Source organism: Sebastes umbrosus, chromosome 3 (assembly GCF_015220745.1).
Source record: "Sebastes umbrosus isolate fSebUmb1 chromosome 3, fSebUmb1.pri, whole genome shotgun sequence".
Lineage (NCBI taxonomy): Eukaryota > Metazoa > Chordata > Actinopteri > Perciformes > Sebastidae > Sebastes > Sebastes umbrosus.
Window position 1 is genome coordinate 30,449,552 of NC_051271.1, and position 17,953 is coordinate 30,467,504.

Genomic DNA, 17,953 nt, shown 5'->3' on the forward strand with positions numbered 1-17,953 from the left:
ATGTACTCTATCTATATTGGCCTTTGATGCATCCGCAACAGTTTTTAATGGGTTCAATAGTAGCAGAAAACTGAAAGTACACATTTCAGTGCACAGAACTGCATTCTCAAAATATTATCTAAAGATAGCATACGGTATCTGCAATTTTAAAGGTATTATGTAGATTCTGTGGTCATTTTTGAGGGGTAAAATAATCAGTTTAATTGAAACTGTTATGCAGTTTGTCGGCCAGCATTTAAACTTTAATCCCAGTTTTTCTCAACTTCTGTTTATGTAGTTTTTATATATATATACATATTGTGGTATATGTTGAAAAATAACTACAGGAACCAGGGGAGGACTGGGACTGAAATTCAGCCCAGGATTTCGAGATGGAGAGGCCTTTAACAGTATGCGAATGCCCGGAGGGTGAGTGCAGAATATTTTTGGGAGTAATTTTAACACTAATACAGTTTTTGTGGTACAAGGGCATAGGTTTGTTTAGTAATGGTAATTTGTGTTTGATTGTGAAGGACGGATTAAACCTGATTACACTTACTGAACTGTATCGCTTCCTGAAACAATTTGTTTGTTTCTCAGTTCAGTTGAGTTCTCAGTCACTTGTGAGTGAACGTTTAGTCAGGGAGTTGAGGTGGAGGAATGGCGTTGTGTTGTGTTCAAAACAACAAATTCACAGCTGATTTGGGACAATGTACATATGACACCTTTGATTGAAATGTAAATTTTTCTGTGTAATAGAGACGTTTTGAATAGCAAGATCATCACACGACCGGCCCACCAAGAAAATTCCCGAGCTTCCCGTTAGCTTCAGTCCGCCCCTGCCTCATGATCCACAAATTCTCACATGTCCTGACTTATCTGACTGTCCACAGGTAATAGTAAACAAGCAGCATGCAGCCATATTTTCACATGTTGTCAACACACACACACACACACACACACACACACACTTCCTCAGCCCTCTCTTCAGCTCTGCCCCCTCATTCGCTCTTTTAGCTGCAGGAGGAACTTCAAAAAGAGGCCGAACACAGAGGGGAGCAGGACTGTGTGTGTGTTGTGGGAGTATAAGGGAGGAGTGCATTCCATCCACTTGTCACACACACACACACACACACACACACACACACACACACACACACACACACACACACACACTTTCTGTCTCCCTCTTGCAAATTAATTACTTCCAACTGCCCCTGGAGCCTTTGATGCCAAATAAAGCAACAGGCACCTAGAGAGGCTGTTAATGGACTACGTGTTGGTTGTGTGTCAGTGAGGGAAGTTTAACTTGCACTTTAAACTTTATTCTCAAATTCAGCCTCACACAGCGTAACTGTTGCAAATAGAAACTCCCTTAAAAATATGAAATTTAAATTATTCCCATCTCCAAACTGTTTTTCTAATGATTTATATGAAGTCAGAATATTTAAAAAAAAAAAAAAGCCGCTGCTTGCTCGTAGTTACAAATTTGCTTATTATACAGACAAAGTTGGACATTGAAAGGCTGTAATGAAGAGCTGTGTCAGCACATGGGGCCTCTGGGTCTTTTTAGCTGCAGCACTGCTGCTTTGCTGCAATAATAACGTCCCCTGGTGGCAGCTGTAGAAATGACAAATGGTTCCTCAAGACCACAGCTGCCTCGGTGAGAAGAGAGATGAAGATATGAGCATCCATCCGTTATCTGTAACCGCTTGTTCTTTACAGGGTCGTATATTTTTGAAATGCTTAATTCACAATCATAAAAAATGTTCTGCCTGATGGAGCTCACTTTAGACTTGTAGTTATAAAGGTTTATTCCACCCAAATACTACTTTATGTCTAACGACTTGTAGTTTTAAAGGTTTATTTCACCCAAATACTACTACTACTCCTACTGCTGCTGCTGCTGCTACTACTACTACTACTACTCCTACTGCTACTGCTGCTGCTGCTGCTACTACTACTACTACTATTGCTGCTGCTCCTGCTGCTGCTACTACTACTACTACTACTACTACTCCTACTGCTGCTGCTACTGCTACTACTACTACTACTACTACTACTCCTACTACTACTCCTATTGCTGCTGCTGCTACTATTATTACTACTACTACTACTATTGCTGCTGCTCCTGCTCCAGCTACTACTACTACTACTACTACTACTGATACTACTGATACTACTGATACTACTACAACTGCTGTTGCTGCTATTACTATTACCACTACTACTACTATTGTTGCTGCTCCTACTACTAGTACTACTACTGCTGTTGCTATCCTAACAAGAAGCTCAGGGTGAGGCTTGTTTTCCACCCAAATACTTCTTTCTGTCTAACAACTTATTGTTTTAAAGGTTATATGGTTTGCTTTCAAAGTAATGTATTGCAAGAGACGGTGACTAATTTAGTTTCGACATTCTTTTATTTGTATCTGATGAACATCTACATTTCACAGAGAATATATACAATATTAACAACTGTTTTTTATGATACAGAAATTACATTAGGAATGGCACAAGATCAGGCCTTGTGTATACTGTATATGTTATAGTAATTATTTATTTTACAAGGCTTGTGTACTCTCATAGAAACATACTATTAAAATATATTGGTAAAAAAAAAAAAGTGCATAAAGAGGTGGACCTGCACTCTCTTCTCGTCCTGCTACAGTACTGTAGCTCTCTCAGTTCTTTTGGATGTACAGCAGGATTGAATGTATTGCAATTCTGGAGAAATCACCCCATTTATGGACTTATAACTGATGCTATTTCATCTATGGGTGACAACACAAATCCTAATCTGACAAGTGTGATTTCAGTCATATGTTGTTCTTTTCAGTTCTGTTCCTCTCCCTGCAGTAAGATAAAGCCAGACCCCTTTGGTCAGTAACCATCATCGTACTCGTTCTGGGCCTGCTGCCGGGCCAACATGGCCTGTATGAGAGCACTGGAGCCTGCGGGAGCTGGGTTTTGTGGGGGAGCTGGGACCCACTGAGGCCTGTCCTCTTCCTCTGCCCTCTGCCTGGCTTGCATGACTTGCATCATAACACCTGACACAGAAGATGGCAGGTCACGTGCATCATCTGGTCCGTCCTCCTCTGCTCTGTGTCTGGCTTGCATCGCCTGTGCGACAGCGCTGGATGTGTTGACAGGGTTTTCAAAAAAACCTGTGCTGTAGTATTCATCCGTCTCTTGACCCTCAGCCCTCTGCCTGGCGTGCACGGCCTGTGCGAGGGCGCCGGAGGATGATTTATCTTCATCCTGGTCATCTGCTCTCTGCCGGGCCAGCATGGCCTGAATTAGAGCGCTGGAGGTGGAGATGTTGGAGGGAATGGGCACTCCACCGGCGCTGCGTCTCTCCTCGTCCTCTTCAAGCTGCTGGCGAGTGAGCAACGCCTGAACCATGGCGTTTGAGTTGGACTGACCGCCCGAGGAGTGGACATCTGACCGCCGTTTGGTGTGCTGCAGGCCAGGAGCAAATATGCAGCAAGGTTGATAACAAATCCCAGGCTGAAAGGTGATTAGTTAGTATGAAAATAATCTTCACAACAAACCTTTTTTGGATTCTTCTGTTTGGATTTTTTATCAGGCCGAGATTTCTGGAGGTTCTGGAGCTTGTCTAACAAGAAGGACTTATCTTTCCCTTCCTAGTGAGAGAAAAGGAAAGAGAAAACCGAGGAAGAGAGAGAAGGAATGAATTTAAAATGCAGCCGAGGGATAAACAAAATAAAGGCAAAAATATACAAAAGCACATTTTTAAGGATATGTTTCAAACACACTCACATTAACAATCTGTTGTCTCAGTTGAACAATAAGCCGCTTGCGGCCCTGAGTGACTTGCCAGAAGATGTATATAATGACTCTGAGTAGGAAAAGATGCAAAATTGTAATGAATACACAAAAACCACACACTGTATGCTCACATTGTTCCATTCAATTCAATGAAGCTTAACGTAAGTTCAATCAGGAAGACTCTCTTTACACTCTCATTCACAAATCTTTCTGTCTCTCTCTCTCACGGGCTCCTACTCTATCAGCTGACTACAGGTGTTTCACTCTTAGTTAACCAACCAGATTCTGCCACGATCTCTTTGAGCCAATCATATCGTCGCCATCAAATTTGAAAACTGTTCTCCTCTCTGCTGTTGTCAGTTGTCATTGCAGTATGAACATGTCGTTACATTCATTCCACCTCAAGCCGCTCAACATCTCAAAGTAAAGACCTAGATTTCATGAGCCTCATCGTCACACTGCACCTTTAACTCAAATATACTACGTCATGATGGAGTCTAATCACCAAAGACTTTGCACTATGCATCTTATCATGCACAAGGTAATAAATGGTTAATTCGAAATGGAGTCTCTACCGGTTGAAATAAATGTAAATCGAATTGTCCATTTTGTTGACACATTGCCTCAGTTGATCAGTTTCTTAGTAAGAATTCTGAAATACACAATAAATGAACAATCTTCAGAATAACTTTTCTTTCCAATCAACACAAAACATTTTGCACAATACATTTATGGCTATATCATTACAGCCTGTAAATATATATTCGAGACACAAAATATCTGATATAGCTACATATAATATATCATTTATCCTTCAATTTCACCAACACCAGCAAAACTAATGACACTGCCTCAGCTGTACTTTAACTGCCTTCAAGTTGCTTGTGAGCTTGTGGTTACAACATGTTCCTCAGACATATTATAAAATTACAAAGAAAAACAATATATTACTCTACTAGGCACCGAAAAATGAACTTCCATGGCCTCCACCATTTATTAAGTTAGTGTCACTTTGGGCTCAATGATGAATTACATTTGAGTGTGTGTCTGTGAAATATAGAACTTCTACTTAATTGTAATGATGATGCATTTTGATCTTGTTGTTTGAGTTGCTGTTAGTAGATTGACCAAGCAGTGTTTTTAATGTGTAACTTAATATACTTATGATCATGTGCTTCTCTTCTCTTCCTGTTTTTTTCATGGTGCAGTGGATATGTGATGATGTCACTTCCTCAACCAGTAGGGGATGGCAGACACTTCCAATCATCCAATCACATAACACGATAAACACGACCCCATTTGAAGGCACCATTTGAGCTGTGCCTAGCTACAGCCAAGGCCTATGGAAAGGAGGCTGGATCACGCCTCATCAACGCGTCATATCTTAGGGGGTATGACACATGCGCAGTAAAATCTGGCCTGCACTCGCCGAAATTGAGCCAATCACAACGCACGACCGCGGCTTCAGTTATACTGAGCATGTGTTATACCCCATACCCCAAGACCCATGTCCACCCGTGACACAGCCTCCTTTCCATAGGCCTTGGCTACAGCACACATAACATATCACCTGCACTATGCACTTACATGATGATGAGTGTGATAAGAAAGTAGAAGATTTCACTTCTGATGACATTTTCGTAGATCCAGACAGCCCATTCAGAACCAGCGATATCCTTCAGATCGTCCATCCAGACTCCGACCACACTGAAGGTGTTGTTGAGTCCCCGAAAAGGACCACACTGCTTTGAGGGAGTCAGTCTACAGAGCAGGACAAGGTGGACAAAACAAGACTGAGGTTTCTGTTTGGGAGGATTTGTGTACTGGTAAAGAATGCAGCATACATGTGTCAAAGATTGGTATTGTTGTTGGGGTTTTATAATGTTCAAAATAGGTCATGTTCTTGTACCTCCAGGCGGTGTATGCAACCATAGACAGGGCTCCCACAAAGAAAGGGAAGAAGAGGAGAGCGATGAAGATGGTTTGCATCTGAGCTGCTCTGCCTGACCGCTGCGGAGGCTGGCAGTTCTGGGTCAGGCTGACCTGGGGAACAAAACACACACATGAACAAAGTCATATATCACCAACACCATTTTTCATTATTATTGCAATACCTCATATGATATTATTAACGTTTAGAAAAACCATGAGCTCATTTCAGCCTAAACATCATACATGTTTCACTCCATAACAGAGAGCATGAAGATCTCATCAGTGCTTTGAATAGCATTGCTTCAAAGGTCATTCAGCACGTTCATGAAACATTCAACAACCCCAGATCCAAACTGGGTCAAATTACTAATCGTACTGAATTCATTTACTCTGGGATTGATTGACCTTGCCTGGTGCAGTGCAAAGCGAAAGGTTTACACCATAAATCCCAAACGCTACCTGTCTTTTCCATAACACTAAATAAAGCATGCTGTTCAGTGTGATGAAAGGATTTAAATCAATTATTGAACCAGGTGCACAAATAGCGTAATGTGAGCCTAAAACATTATATAGAGCAGCTTGGGCAGCAATGGCATTGTATCTGCCATGGCCATTTGTCATCATGGCAGTTCAGTTTAAAATCATCATAAGGCTTCCAAACATTATGAACCTCTATTTACCTTCTTTAGGTAAAACAAAATGAAAAGTTTGAGGATCTGGATGACAGGCAGCAGAGGAGAGAAGTAAATTCCAATCCTATGAAGAGAAAATAGAGGGTAAGCTAACTTTTTAATTCCATTGAGTTGTTAGATCTTGTACTGTAGTAAGTGTTTAATGTCTTGTTCTTACCAGGCCAGAGTCTGTGCGTAGATGAGTTCGAGGACATTTCTGGCTACATCAAACTCTGGAACCCCCAGACGTGGTAGTAATCTGGTCCCAATCACACTGTTTCAGGGAAATAATGAAGATGATTTAGGTTACCCCATTTCTATGACTGTGAAGAATAAACTGAGTGTAACTCACTTGCTAAGAAACTCTCCAAAGAAGGATCCCAACATCAGGAAAAGAAAATCAACAATGACCAGACGGTACAAAGCCTGCCCCACAATGGACTCCCAACACTGTGGAGAACACAGACAGTTATAGAGAGATTTAGACATGTTCACAGATGTAGACAATAGTTCATGAATGACTACATTCACATGAATGGAGGAAGAGAAATAACTCTGGATTTGGCTATTAGTGCATTTTACAACTTTTAAAACCTAATGATTTAAATAAGGACTATTAGAGTGTTCATCCTGGGAAGTTGATTCACCTCAAAAAAAATTATCCGCTGAGTTACAGACATCTCTTTCCCAATGTAAGTCTATGGGAAGAAGTCTTTTTGGGCCCAATGCATCACGTGATGGACACAGAAATTGATGTACCGCCGTTTAGCCACTACGAAAGTTGGGATCAACGACCGGCGTACTTTCTGGGGGCTTGTCGCGAACTCTGATCAAACGGTCAAACTAGGCAGCACTGATCAACTATGAATCAATATTCTGTTACTGTAATGCTTATTTCTCACATAAAATGTTTTCAGATGCATATTTTACTGTAGTTTAGCTGTAAAATGAGAACATTTGTGACCCGCCAGCCATGTTGAGGAAATACCAAGCACCGCCCACCAGCCAGAGCACACTTTCTCATTTTACAGCTAAACAGTACACTACAAGATGTTTCTGAAAACATTTTACACGAGAAACAGGCATTACAGTTACAGAATATTCATTTATAGTTGACCGTTTGATCAAAGTTCACGAGTGATTGACAGCTGCCTCTGTTGAATGAACAGCCAATAGGAACTCTCTCTCTCTGAAATGACCTGTGATTGGCCAAAGTCTCCCGTCACGGGCTAGATTTTTTAAAGCCTGTAAACAGAGCCATGAGGAGGAGCAGAAGTCTAGTTATCTCTCAGAACACTTGAATTACAATATGCTGAAAGGTTATTATGGAATTTTTGCCAAATGATGCCAAAAATATTCTGCCTACTGCAGGTTAAAGGGTCAAACATACCGAAAACTTCTTAGCCACCGTATTCATCCAGTAATAACACAAGACAGCCAGAATAGACATCTTGAGTATCACGTTTCTGTGGGAAAAGAGAACAAAAATATTTTAAGCATTATTGATGCTTAAAGGAATTGTTTGACATTTTGGGAAATGTGCATATTTGCTTTCTTGCTGAGAGTTAGGTGAGTGGATTGATATCACCACTGTGTGTACGGTAAATATGAAGCTGGAGCCAGCAGCCGAGTAGCTTAGCTTAGCATTTAGATTAGAAACAGGTGGAAACAGTTAGCCTGGCTCTCTCTGTAGATCACAAATTCCACATGTACCTAGTTAGTTTAACCTAAACAAAAAAAGTGTAAAAAAAAATAAAAATAAATTAATAAATATATAAGTATAAAAATGTGGTTTTATGGGGTTCCAAATAGTCCAGTATGTAACCACCTGCAACACTGCAACATATAACTTTAATGCTTTGGTTTTTGTACAGATTAACGGAGATATAATGTGTTAATTAGTGAGCTTTAGAGGAGCTGCTAAGCAGTTTTTGTTACCCTAACTTATGCTTCATATTGAATGGACAGATGAGAGTGGTATATCAATCTTCTCATCTAATTCTTGGCAAGAAAGCAAATAAGTGCATTTCGCACAATTTCTAAACTCCTTCTAAAAAAACATATTCCTCAATCTTGTTCCCATTAATTCATGTACTGTGTGTGCCTGCTATCGAACCTGACTACCAGAGCGTAGATCTGGCTGCGCTGGCTGGAGTAGGGCTCAAACTTGTTGAAGAGGGAGTAGAAGAGCGGGACAACCAGGTTCATCAGAGACACCACAAAAGGAACCAGGAGAGTCTCGGCCTCCTGAAGCAGAGACCGGTTGGCTGTATCGGTTGCCCGCTATAAAGATAACAGATGGAGGTCAGCTGCTGGTCGGCGAACACTGTGTGCAATGAAATGAATCAAACCCTGCACTGCCGTTAAATGACTTGACAGTAAGTTGCAAGCTTATGACGCATGCTGACCAAAATACTATCATATGCAGTTTCTCTACACCTGCAAACAAAGGGATCTGCAACAGTGCAGGTATTGTTAAATTCCAATTTAACAATAAGACTAATTATTCAATCTTGATTTGTGTACCTCCTGTTCATAATGACAGAGATAATAGATGCTAGCTCCACAGCCAACAGCCAAGCCAGTGGAGAGGAGCCAGGAGCCCAGATGAACCCCAAAGTGCTTCAGCTTTTCAGAGTGGGTTAGCAGCTCCCTCTGGGCCTTCTCTGACAAAGACTCCTGAGGGGATGACAAGAGGACAAACATGGCAATGAAAAATAATGAGGTGCATGATGTGTCTTTAAACAGGAATTAACGTCTGAGAAAGCTAAGCGTCTGAAATTTGTTGAAAGCTTATTGTGAAAATATTGCAGCTACAGCTCATCTCAAAAATGTAAATACAAATCTTAAAGTACGAAGTTGGAAAATATGAATTAGTGGATATGAATATGTCATTCAGAGACAAATTTCATGACATGTAGGTGAGATGATCCTATAATAAAACGCCTCTCTCTTTCCTCACTTGGTGTCTTGATTGACAAAAGTGGGTTTGTAACACGGTAATAGTCACCTTGAGTTGGACACGTAGATTGTTCTTGCGCTGTCTCACTGCTCTCTCATTGGTAATACTAAAATCCCAGCTGCACAGAAGCTGCCATGCACCGTTTGAAGTTGGGTCTGCTAGTACATAGTTTTTCTTGAATGAGCTGGCCATGCTGCGTGAGGAAAATAGGCAACATACATTTCTTTCTTCAAACTACTGTTAACCTGAAGGACAATTAGATGGGTAAATTCAAGGAAATGTACAATAAACTCAAAATATTATAGTTATACAGAATTGATAGAGTTGGACTGACCTTAAGATAAGTGCAACTCCACACAGAACCATGTAGACTGCTATTGTGAAGAAATAGGCCAACTGCATGTTGTACTCTACCAGACCCACCAGAGTTTCATTACTGTAGCCACCATAGTACATAACGGTGTAGTGGAAGTAACCCTGGAGAAACCAAAACACATTTACTATGCATTGAAAAAGCATTTTTACTGAATATCTATATATTAATTAAACCAAGCTGTCAATTGATTTCAATATTTAATTCCGAATTCTGATTAATCGCATGATTGTCCGTAGTTAATCATGATTAATCACACATTTTTTGTTTACTAAATTGATTTCCACTCTAATGAACTATTATATAAAAAGGCATGACAATATGTCAGCATTTAAGAGAAAAAAGAAGATCCGTTTCATCTTTTTGTGGCAAGAGCACCACCATGTTGCAGTACTGTACTGGGATGTTATGTAACCTCCTTCACGGAAAGCTAGTATGACATGAAAACTTAAGCCATAACATTCAACTGAGCCCGCTACAACCTCCGAAAGATCGGTTGCGCTAATACATTAAAGAAATTAGTGGCATTAAAACAAATTTGCGCTACTATCACGTTAACTTTGACAGCCCCAATATATATAAATATAAATATATAGTTAAAATAGTTAAGAGAAAATTAGGACAGACCAGACCAGCAGGACATTATTTGTGACCAGGAAGGAAGTAGTGGTCAAAGTGCATGGGGGATAAAGTGCTAGTGCATCAGCTGTTTAAAAACTTTATGGCTTGTTGGACAAATGAAAACTTGGATCTATTTTTAGTGAATGGAGGGGGGGGGGGGCAATACCGTCGCCCAGATGGTAACAATATAAATGAGGAGGCAAGGGGATGCGTCTAGTCACCCACAATATTGTTTGCCTTAGAAACGCAATTGAAGGTTGGGTGCTACGCTTCCGCAACAACGCCGTCGGTCGGTGCGGCATTATCAGCTGTAACCACCGTATGTGAGCAGTGCAGAGCAGCGGCAGTGAGCTAGCCAGTCGGGCACGCTCAAATGCACAAACATGCACTAAAAGCATGCACAGCCTCCAACATAGCAAGCAGAAACTCGGATTACAACATACACATAGGGAGAGTGACTTCATTCTCTGCTCAGGTAGACATTACTCCTCTATATCTTTACATAGCAAATAGTTATCTGCTCCTATGTTAATGCTCTGGATATCGTATAGAGCACCTTTAAGGTTACATACATAATTTCATCCATTGTTTGTACAAATATTGATTAGAGCAGCTTTAAGTTGCACAATGATTTAATAAAAAAATAATTGATACATGTTAGGGATTATTTTTGGCTTCACAAAAAGATATGTACTTGTGCCTAACAGCCTAAACTTACAGCTCCAGTCAGTATCTCCAGTCCTCTGAATGTCACGTTTGGAGGTATGTTGGGTGAGGGGTCGTAAACAAGCAGCGGGATGGTGATAAAGCCAAAGTTGACCAGGAAGGAGAAAATGTTGAATACGAGCAGCCACTTGAGGAACACGAAATAGGAGAGGACACTGGTGCCAAACTTGCCACCAATCTCTTTCATGATGCCTTGCCACAGCTCCAGTGTCTGTCTGGCTGACCTTATACTGTAGCCGCACCTGCGGAAAGACTGGGAAAACAGCGTGTGACACATATGGCATACAAAAATGAATTGTTTAAGTGTGGCATTGCAGCATGTTGTTAACTTACCAGTGACATATTCTCAGAGCAATCTGCAAAACACGTGAACTTGCGAGATTGCTTGGAAGACTTGAACGCCAGCACTTGGCTCCTGTGGAGGTATTTTAGAACATAATTTGGTGTTATGATGACATCAGTGCCTGTAGACATTATGACCTGATTAATTAGAGGAATTGTGACTCAACGCTGCAGAAAAACCTTTGGACCTCCTATCATTTGAATCGTTTCTTGAGTAATGTGACTTGAAAAGACAGAGCAGTGCGTGTTTTTGCACATAACTTTTCCTCAAGTGATCTATATTGCAACACAATACCACCCTGCCTGTGCATACAGAACCCTTATTTTATGGTTCCCAGCAAGGTGTAATGGTTAACCCAGAATGACGCTGACAAGGAAGCTTATCAACTTTAACTGCTTGTCAGTCAAAACCCACCTGATATGTTTCTTCTCGTCACAGCTCATTGGAAGGTCTCGAATGGCCCGAATTCGGTCTCGAGTTGACAGGGCAACGAGCTCCTTGACCAGGTTCTGTTCCTCTGTCACACACAACATAACAAGATAAGCTCTCCCTATTATCTTACACAGACTACCATGCAGAATGCAGATCAGGTGTCACACTTCCCATGACAAGGCTCTTACCATTCTCCATCTCGTTCCTGATGGCATCCTCTGTGAAGGCTACATTGGCAGGATCGCTGTTGGGAAACATGCTCATCCTTCTCATTGTCACTCCCCTCCATCTCATTGTCATGTTACCTGGAGGAACAAACATCAAGAGATGTGATGGGAAATACAGGAGGACAGTCATCGAGGATGACATTTTTAAATCTAACACCTGCAGTTGCTTGAACATGTAAACATTTACTCTCCCACCACAGCCTGACAGAGATTTACTATCGTCTCTTTATATTTTCCTGATTTACTGCACATAAACTTTGTGTATTACCTACTGTACAGTACATACACTGATAGAAAGTACAGCTGATAGCAGTGCAATACAGTATATGAGAGATAATGTGGGTGCTATTATACCACAGACTCTAGGCTACATTATCTTAACTCCTGATTATTCCATATGATACTGTAGCTGTTGGCACCACAATTCTCTACAATTCAATTCACACCTTTTTTTCCTTTTCGTTATCACAACCTGTTTCTGCCACTGTAAAGCGTATATAAGCCTTACTGTTTCCACCCGGACAACAATACAGCTACACCTGATGTTGTTTACTGGCAGAGGAGAGCTCGGTTTGAGCTGCCATTGCGGCACACGCGCAGCGCCCAAATTTGGGCTTTGCTCGACACAGTGAAAAGCTGTTGTGACGTGGCGCAAGCCATTGGAAATAATGGGTTTCAGAGTGCAGTGGTACCGCTGTCGGGTTGTGTCTGAAAGGGCCTTCAGTGAGTGAGTGAAAGAGAGAGAAATGGAGAGTAGGCCTACTAATTAATACTAAAGCATGGGAAAAAATTAATGAATTCACAAAAGTTCCCGCCAGAGGGGCGAATGATTCTGTATTCTTTCCTGAGAATTAAAAGTAAAATTAAAAGTACTTAAGATAAAAATGCTGTTGCAGTGTAATTATCATTTTGCTATTTTCATTCTTTAAAAGTCACCAGAATGCAGGAAACAAAGTCTCTGAAACTCAGAATTTTTCTGGGGGAGGACCCTCAGACCCGCTTTGGTTTCAAATTCCTCCCTATTTTTGATGTCTCAAGGTGGGCAAGTATGCCAGACCATGGATTGAACTCTGGACCTTCTTGCTGTCCTTCTTGCTGTGAGGCGACAGTGCTAACTGCTGCACTGCACCGTGCCACCCATAAGATGAAAGCTAAATTTGTGGTCAGTAATTATACAAGGTTTTAGTTACAACACGAAGGACACAGTGCCGTTACAGATCCCTTTCGACACTAAATGTCCACTCATTCCCATTAACAGACACATTTCCAAAACCTTTAGATTACGCCCTTCAGATTAAGGCAACCTTTTCCCCACAACCACCTTCCCTCTGTTTTATTTACTTTACCAACTTCCTTGTCTTCCCCCGTCATTTGTTGTTGTGCGTAGACTCCATTAATAATTATCAAGTAAGTATGACTTGCTAAGTTGATTGGTAACCAAAGGTCAACATGAATGTCACATTTCTTTTCAATTACTGTCTGGTAATGCACTTAACAACTTTGCGTGTGTGTGTGTGTTTAGCGATACCATAGTAACAGAGCTTACAATAACTGTGTAAAGAAACTATTATCTATGGAGTAAAAACCATTACCTGACATTGCAGAAGGCAGGCGGACAGAGAGTGACCGATCATACTGAGAGTCAGGTGGGATCTGGAAGGTACTGTGATCTGAATAAAAGCGAGGAGTAGAAGTATCAACAGAGGTGTCACTTGGCAACACACAGAGGCACACAGTATATAGAGCCAAACGACATAGTCCGATTGAAGTGAAGTAGTCAACACTGAATCATGTTGCTTTTTCTCTATGATACAGTACAGAGAGTATTGCAACAAAATATGCACACAGACTTCATATTGTTCCATAGCTCAATAGATTTAGCTTGGTCCACTCACTGACGTCATGCTGCCATGATGGACTCGGGGGGCGCGTTGAGATGAGGCCCATGGGGATGCTTTCTCTCCCCCTCCAGCTCTCCTCCTGCCAGCCCCGCCAGGGCACTCTCCCCACGGCGTCATCACTGATGGTCTGAACAGTCGACGAGTAATGGGCATCTGCCCTCTCACCCCTGGCATAAGGGTTAGAGTGGCGGTTTTTGCTGGACGACCTAGACGCCACACGGAACAAATATTGTGTGACTTGAAAGATTAAAGCATCAGTGGGTAGAATTGGAGCAAATATGATTAAAAAAAGTGATTTTTATAAAACTGTCTCTATATCCTGACAGTAGTGCATGAGACAGGCAATCTGAAGAAAAAAAATCATGTGCCTCTGTGTCCTCCGGTGCTCCTAATGGCATCTGCAAGATTTCACAGACCGGAGGAAAACAACCAATCAGAGCCGAGCTGGAACCTTGCCGTCTCTGAGCAGCTGTCAATCAATGAGAAAGTTTGCTCCGGCAGGTGGGCGGTGCTTGGTATTTTCTCAACAGATCTCAACTTGGCTGCTGGGTCACAAAAGTTCTCATTTCACAGCTAAACAGTACACTACAAGATGTTTCTGAATACATTTGAGGTGAGAAATAGGCATTACAGTAACAGAATATTGATTCATATTTGATCAGCGCTGCCTAGTTTAACCGTTTGATCGGAGTTTGTGAGTGATTGACAGCTGCCTCCGTTGAATGAACAGCCAATAGGAACGCTCTCTCTCTGAAATGACCTGTGATTGGCCAAAGTCTCCTGTAACGGGCTAGATTTTTTAAAGCCTGAAAACAGAGCCATGAGGAGGTGCAGAAGTCTAGTTTTCTCTCAGAACACTTGACTTACAATATGCTGAAAGGTTATTATGGAATTTTTGCCCAATGATGACAAAAATATTCTGCCTACTGCAGGTTTAATCATTGAGGTCATGCAGTTTGTGTTATTTATTTGTTATTTATGATATTTATGAGCACTAGGGTTATCAGTTCGAGACAGGAACTGGAATTTCAAATCATGATCATTATCTGATAGAGAGGTATGACTAATATGGAGATGATGTTTTTCTCCCGTGGGAAATTTGAATGATATAATAACGTACAAGGAAGTGCAGATATAAGTTTCGGAGTAAAGTCCAATGGACTAATGTATTTGTCCCTTTAGTTTTACTGTAATGTTTGTTTTTTTTAGAAACTTTCAAAGTCTTTAGACCTTAAAGTTTTTACCCAAAAGGTGTGAAATAAATTGAATCACTCTTACAGCCTGGGATATAGCCAGGTAAACTACCACACAGCTGTCTGTTCCTTGAGGACATCCTGTTCATTCTTTTACAGTACAATACATGCCCTTTGATGACGAAGTACAAACAACACACAGCACTCACTGAAACACTCTCCTTGATTTGATTAATTCAAATAAGGTAAGGGAGTTTTTCAGGATAAAAGGTTCACTGATTCACATTTGAAGATAAAACCACATTTTATGTTATTACCACAAACCTATCAATTTCCAGAGTCTCGCTGTCATGGTAGGCAGGGTTGAAGATTCCTCCGTGGCTGTAACTTGTCATGAGATCCTTCAAATTGATCCTTTTCACTCTTCTTTGGAGACAACGACGATCCTTCAGCTCACACCGTGGCAGTCGCTCTTCAATATGTTGATGTTTGTACAGTCCAGTTCCAGTAATACACTGTAAAAAACTTGCTCTTTAGATGACTATACTAGTGTGTTAAGTTATCGTGAGAAAGATAAGAGTGTATGCCTTCATTACATGTTGTAGTGAGGCTTCAGTTGCCAGCTATGTCAACTTTAAAATAACCTAAACAGGTAGCAATAGATGTGCCTTTCTTTGCTCAGAGTGACAGCTACATTGTTGGGGGGAAGCGTGTGTAATTGAATCTCTTGATCCCATCCTCATGTGTTCATCATTAATTCATACATTAGGTTTGGTTTCCACCACATGTAGTGGGTTCTCACACAGAGCCACTGAAGGATGGCAGAAATGGAAAATCTGAATAACAATGAACAGAAAACTACAGTCTAACAAATCAACAATGGAAAGAAAAAGCTCATACAGTGAGACTACAGATAGTGTGTGAGTGGATATAGTCATAGATTTACTATACCGTTCAGATAATGACAAATCTTGATAAATGTTCTGCTCTGTTGTCAAACACTGCTTACCTGTAAATATGTGGTGATGGTGAGAGAATATACAGAAAGGATGTCCTGATAAAATGCTGTAGAGTGGTCAGAAAAATGCCTTCTAGTCTTTCTCGCAGTCCATGCAGACCAAGCCTGAAGAGTAACCTGTGAATCAGTCTGAGAACCACCGTCAGTGAGATGAAACTAAAGACTGTCTGGCTACCAGGAAGTGTGTGCTGAGCTTGTAAAGGTAAAAGTCCACTGCATCGGATTAGGTCATGTAAATCCCATGTGGACGCTTTGTATTGTGATGAAAATAATTAAACCTCTAAGGTTCAAATTTCATTGGCATCCAGAACTTAAGGTGGGTGTCCAAGAGTCCATGTTGTATCTGCTATAGGTTTACCTGTGGTGGTGCTTAGAGACTGAAGTTATCTATAGACAAGGCAATGAAGTGATAGATAGATAGATAGTTACAGTAGATAGATAGATAGGTACAATAAATAGATAGATAGATCGATAGATTGATAGAAACCCACCAACAGCTAAGAAATCCTTAACAGGGAAGTGCTCTTGCTGGTTTTAAATACACTAAGCTCCTCAAAAGGGGAATTCCTTCAGCAGGATAGCTATGCATACAGAACTCAATTTCACATGCTTTGACCTCTATTTTCCCTGTTTTGCATAACTGGTAAAGGAGACTACACTCACATAAACATACGATCTTCAGTTCTCTTTATCAAGTTAAATTTTTTGCAGGATATTTAAAGAGGACCTATTATGCATTTCCCCTTTCCTTTAGTATGTTATATAGTTTTTTTGTGCATGTAAAAAGTCTGCAAGTTACAAAGCCCAAAGTCCACGCCAAAGGGAATTACTCTCCCCCACAGAAACACTGCTCCTGAACTGCCTGAAACGCTTTGCTTCAAGTTCTGCCTTTTCTTCCGTAAAATGGTGATGTCACCAAGTAACACATTGCCTAGCGACTAGTTTGGCACGCCCTCAAACAAAACTGTTTGAGCGGAGCTTGAGCGAAGAATCCAAAGAGATATTACGACTTTTTTCTTGTAATATTACGTTTTTTTTTCTCGTAATATTACGACTTTTTTCTCGTAATATTATGACTTTTTTCTCGTCATTTTACGACTTTTTTCTCATAATATTACAACTTTTTTCTCATCATTTTATGACTTTTTTTCTCGGAATATTGCGACTTTTTTCTCGGAAAGTTATGACTTTTTTCTTGTAATATTACGTTTTTTTTTCTCGTAATATTACGACTTTTTTCTCGTAATATTATGACTTTTTTCTCGTCATTTTATGACTTTTTTCTCATAATATTACAACTTTTTTCTCGTCATTTTACGACTTTTTTTCTCGGAATATTGCGACTTTTTTCTCGGAAAGTTATGACTTTATTCTGGTAATATTACGACTTTTTTCTCGTAATATTACGACTTTTTTCTCATAATATTACAACTTTTTTCTCGTCATTTTACGACTTTTTTTCTCGTAATATTGCGACTTTTTTCTCGGAAAGTTATGACTTTATTCTGGTAATATTACGACTTTTTTCTCGTAATATTATGACTTTTTTCTCGTCATTTTACGACTTTTTTCTCATAATATTACAATTTTTTTCTCGTCATTTTACGACTTTTTTTCTCGTAATATTGCGACTTTTTTCTCGGAAAGTTATGACTTTATTCTGGTAATATTACGACTTTTTTCTCGTAATATTATGACTTTTTTCTCGTCATTTTACAACTTTTTTCTCATAATATTACAATTTTTTTCTCGTCATTTTACGACTTTTTTTCTCGTAATATTG

At 40.3% G+C, this 17,953-nt stretch overlaps 1 protein-coding gene across 1 annotated transcript; it reads right to left on the minus strand.

Moving 5' to 3' along the window:
* Positions 1-2,404: 2,404 nt before the first annotated feature.
* On the minus strand, positions 2,405-16,292 carry tmc5 (transmembrane channel like 5). Its single transcript, XM_037764336.1, has 21 exons — positions 16,162-16,292; positions 15,477-15,667; positions 13,954-14,165; positions 13,651-13,728; positions 12,020-12,136; positions 11,814-11,916; positions 11,390-11,471; positions 11,049-11,309; positions 9,671-9,813; positions 9,385-9,529; positions 8,901-9,053; positions 8,491-8,657; positions 7,765-7,840; positions 6,727-6,824; positions 6,553-6,648; positions 6,384-6,459; positions 5,681-5,814; positions 5,359-5,532; positions 3,763-3,841; positions 3,534-3,626; positions 2,405-3,441 (listed from the first exon to the last, which is right to left on the minus strand). The coding sequence occupies exons 2-21, from the start codon at positions 15,545-15,547 to the stop codon at positions 2,863-2,865; spliced, it is 2,937 nt and encodes a 978-aa protein (XP_037620264.1). The 5' UTR covers positions 15,548-15,667; positions 16,162-16,292; the 3' UTR covers positions 2,405-2,862.
* Between the last annotated feature and the right edge of the window lie 1,661 nt (positions 16,293-17,953).

What these genes read in the sequence shown, in the direction of transcription:
- tmc5 (XM_037764336.1), bottom strand. Translation starts at nt 15,547, where the DNA reads ATGACAAGTTACAGCCACGGAGGAATCTTCAACCCTGCCTACCATGAC. An exon ending in TGGAGATACTGACTGGAGCT is followed by an intron (nt 9,814 to 11,048) that starts GTAAGTTTAGGC and finishes TGGTTTCTCCAG; the next exon opens with GGTTACTTCCACTACACCGT. An exon ending in TTTGGAGAGTTTCTTAGCAA is followed by an intron (nt 6,649 to 6,726) that starts GTGAGTTACACT and finishes TCCCTGAAACAG; the next exon opens with TGTGATTGGGACCAGATTAC.